At 38.1% G+C, this 4107-nt stretch overlaps 1 protein-coding gene across 1 annotated transcript in view; it reads right to left on the bottom strand.

Moving 5' to 3' along the window:
• The window catches only part of USP50 (ubiquitin specific peptidase 50), a 30686-nt gene extending 28672 nt beyond the window's left edge, over window positions 1–2014 (bottom strand). The window contains exons 1-2 of the mRNA XM_007455526.1: window positions 1776–2014; window positions 4–198 (exon numbers count right to left, since the gene is read on the bottom strand). Coding sequence (XP_007455588.1) covers window positions 4–198; window positions 1776–1828 — 248 coding nt within the window. The 5' untranslated portion in view covers window positions 1829–2014. The remainder of the gene's footprint in view (window positions 1–3; window positions 199–1775) is intronic.
• Window positions 2015–4107: the final 2093 nt, after the last annotated feature.

Here is a 4107-nt window from a genome sequence, read left to right as displayed (position 1 = left end):
TACTTTTGAAGAGCGGTAATGTACTTTCCAGAGAGAAAGTATTCCACCAGCGGTGAGATGCTGCAGAGACACTGTAAGATGGCATTCATGTAGCATGTGTTGCCCAGGTTCTGCAGACCAGTCACGCCCTGGAAATGGGGCTGGTTCTCATCAGCCTCATTAACTGGAAAGGGGTCATAGTGATCTGTGCACTCTGTGCTGTGTTGGTGCCACATGGAAAGAAAGAACATCATTTTGAGGAAACAAAATACGTACAAATGAAATAAGGCCGTCTCAACCTAATGACACAAAGAAGAGTCCTTCATAAGACTTCCACCAAATACATTCCCTATCAAAGACAGAAGTATTCGGACTTGGAGTCTAAAATTGCATTACTTTGTTTGGGACTCTTTGAACAGTGCCTGTGGCCAAATAAGCAGAGATAAAGTTTCTTCCTTAAACCAAAGCAAGAGGACAGAAAAAATTGGCCTTTCAGAGACCTAGAATTGCTTTGCTAAAATGCAGACTTCCTCTTAAATACCAAAGTATTTCCTTTTTTGCTGGGCAAATAATTTAATTATTATTACCAGTAATAATAATAATAGATAGTAGTTAATAACAATAGCTATCTTGTATTGGCCTGACACTATGTTAAGTACTTAACATGAACTTTCCCATTTAATTCTTTCAACAATTCTACGGGGTAGGTACAGTTATTTTTAAATCCTGTTTTACAGGTGAGATATCATGTGTAAATAAATGGTTTCGTCATTTGCCCATGGTAATATACTAAGGCATGTGCAGTGGCACATAGAGAGAAGGGATATCTATCTATCTATCTACCTACCTACCCATCATCTGTCTGTCAAGAGTTATTTGGATTTATATATCAAATATTAGGAGTATATATGTGTGTGTATATACATATATATGCCATATATACATTTGAGAGCATAATATATACACATATTAAGAGAATATATACATATATTAAGAGCACATACATATATGTGTATGTTATATATGTATATATAATACATACATATATAAACACACACACACATACATAGAGAGGGGGAGAGAAAGAGCATTTAGTTTAAATTTTGATGGTCACTTACCAGCTACATGATCTGGGACTCATATCTGTTTCTCATCTATAAAATAGGAATAGTGTTACCTGCCTTATAGGATTGTTGGATTGTGAGGATTAAACAACGCAAGGAACGAGGCACAGATTACATAGTTAGTGGTAACCTAAAAAAATTTCTTGAAAGAAATGACTGATCCAGGATGTCCTTAACAGTAGCTACGGAATTCATGTGTCCATGTGGATCAACCAGACCTGCAGAGAGGAGAGGGTCCTCTTCTTTCCACACAGAGCTTCCTTTTGTAATTTGGCTACTGTACCAGGCAGCCCAGTATCTTCATCCTTTTGGGTTTTCTTTCCACGTAGTATCTAAAGTTGGGACTCCAGGAGACAGCTACCTCATGTCAGTACCTCTACTTACAATTCTGTCAGTTTGCAAAGTGCTCTCTTTTACACGGAGGGACATTTCCCCTTTTATTTACCAATGTCACAGGAGGCCCTGGGCTGTCACTCTTTAGGAATAACTATTGGCTAGATATTAAATAACATCTTCCCATCCCTTCCCTTTGGGAGACCTCCAATGGGTCAACCCTGAGGAATCCATTCAAAATTCAGCATGTACCTCATGACCCCTTTAAGCATGGCTTCCCCCCACCCCACCCCAGCCCAGCTAAACTTATCTAGAAAACTGTAGCAGACAGAGGCTCACAGGACATAGTAGATACCGAAGTCATCTGCAGTGAAAGGCTGTTGCGAAGCCATTTTAGTGAAATGACGTTGGTTTTTCACTTCTATTCAGGAGCTACATCTAATCCTCTTAACTTCATTTCTCCAAGCCTGTTACTTTGGTTCTTCTTGTTTTTAATAAACAACTTACATGTTCCTTCCTACTTTCAGTAGCTGCAAACTGATTTCATCCATACTTCAGGTACCTTCCAACTTGGATTTCCCATACATCATAATCCTTTACATTACACTTCTAAATTCTAGAATGCTGCCTGAGATACTGTTACTTGGTTGCTTTAAAACTTAAAAGATTAGATTTCAGAGAATTAACTGAACATATAACCTCTCTTCATCTTTCCAAGTTTCTCTTGTATATATATATTACAGACACACACACACAAACACATACACAGAAGATTTGCCTCCACATCAGTGGATATTATGGCAACTCTGCCCCCTTAGGGCACTCATCCAGCTTCCCAGTGACCACACCACTCCAGGGACTTTGAGGGACTGTGTCTCACACCAGGGAAAGAGGCAGATGGCTTTTGCTGCTTCCCAAAATGCATAGCATTGGGATAGACTGGAGTATCTCCCTTCACGGTCATCAGTTATAGTGCAAAAGAGGTATACACACACACACACACCTAATGCCACACTGGGCAAATAAAAATATTCATCAAAGAAGAAGTTATAAGTTGAGAAATAGCAAAGCACACATGAGCTCCTGAGCTCTCATTTTCTTCACAGAGAACTGTGCTTAAGAAAGCACTTCAAAAAAAAAAAAAAAGAAAGAAAGCACTTCAGCCACATAGCACAGGGAGATCAGCTCAGTGCTTTGTGACCACCTAGAGGGGTGGGATACGGAGGGTGGGAGAGAGGCGCAAGAGGGAAGAGATATGGGAATATATGTATACATATAGCTGATTCACTTTGTTATACAGCAGAAACTAACATACCATTGTAAAGCAATTATACTCCAATAAAGATGTTAAAAAAAAGAAAGCACTTCAATAGAGAGGGACCCCCCAACCCTTGCAAAGAACCCCTACCCAATGCTCTGTCTAGAGGGGTCAGAGAATACATGTGACCAATAGCAGTGATAGCAACCTAGTCGAGGAAGTGGCCTTGTTAGAAAGGGGGAGCCTCTGGAGTTCCGGAGCTAATACCAACATGTTCTTCCTCTGAGCTAACTTAGAATCTGTAGATAGTAGGTAAAGAAAGAGCCATTAGGGCCAATTCAATTCAGCTTTTCTCAACTCTACATCTAGTAAAATGAATGAGGTAACAAAAGGAAAAAACTCTTCAAAATTGTCAATGTCAGGAAAGAAAGAAGGCTGAGAACTATTTCAGATTAAAAAGAAACTAGAGAAACAAGACAAATACTCAATCCTCGGTGGGATCCTTGGTCAGGAAAAAAAAAATAGTATAAAAGGACATTATTGGGACAACTGATGAAATCTGAATATGGATTATATAAGAATAGTTTTATATCTGAATTTTATAAAACAGTATTCTGTTTATTAAAGATAATGTCCTTGTTTTTAAGAAATACACACTGAAGGATTTAGGGATAAAGGGGCATGATTTATGCAACCTGCTTTCAAATGGATCAGAAAAACACACACAGACACAGACACACATGAGGAAAGGAGGGAAGAGGGAGTGATAAAGCAAATATGAAGCAGATGCAGCCCAAATGTCTGCAATTGGTAAATCCGAGTGAGGGTATATTGGAGTTCTTTATCCTCTTCCTGAAATCCTTCTGTAAGTTTGAAATAATCTCAAACTAAAAAGTTAAAAAAATGAGAATGTAGTAGACATATTTGTAATTTGGATTTATCTCCAAGGTACAGTACTGGTAAGTCAAAAAGCAAGGTGCTTAAGAGTTTGCCTATAGTATGTCCAAATGCTTATACATATACATTTAAATTTATATATTTATACTCAGGCTACACAAAGACATTAAGAATAATCACTTTTTGACACCAGGATAAGGAATCCTGGCAACTACAGGTGCTAACTTTTGTAGCTATTTGATCTTTGCAGCCTATTTACAGAGGAGTTTCTTGAAGTCACCACAGTGGTGATTCTGGAGGATGTGAATCCTATCATCCTGCTCCTTTTGTCAGTGAAGTTCTCCCAAGACCTTCAGTTTCCCTTAATCAATATAGTCTTGCTAAAATTTCATTTTAATTTGATGCTGGGAGGTAAAAATACAATTCATATTCATATGTTGATCTTGTATCCAGGAACCTTTATAAACTTACTTAAGTCTAATTTTTATTTAGGTTCTTTGGATTATTTCCTTTCCA

This window comes from Lipotes vexillifer, unplaced genomic scaffold, assembly GCF_000442215.2.
Source record: "Lipotes vexillifer unplaced genomic scaffold, Lipotes_vexillifer_v1.1 scaffold24, whole genome shotgun sequence".
NCBI classification, from domain to species: domain Eukaryota; kingdom Metazoa; phylum Chordata; class Mammalia; order Artiodactyla; family Lipotidae; genus Lipotes; species Lipotes vexillifer.
Note: the sequence above shows the minus strand (reverse complement) of the source record. Positions and strands in the feature narration are given on the sequence as shown.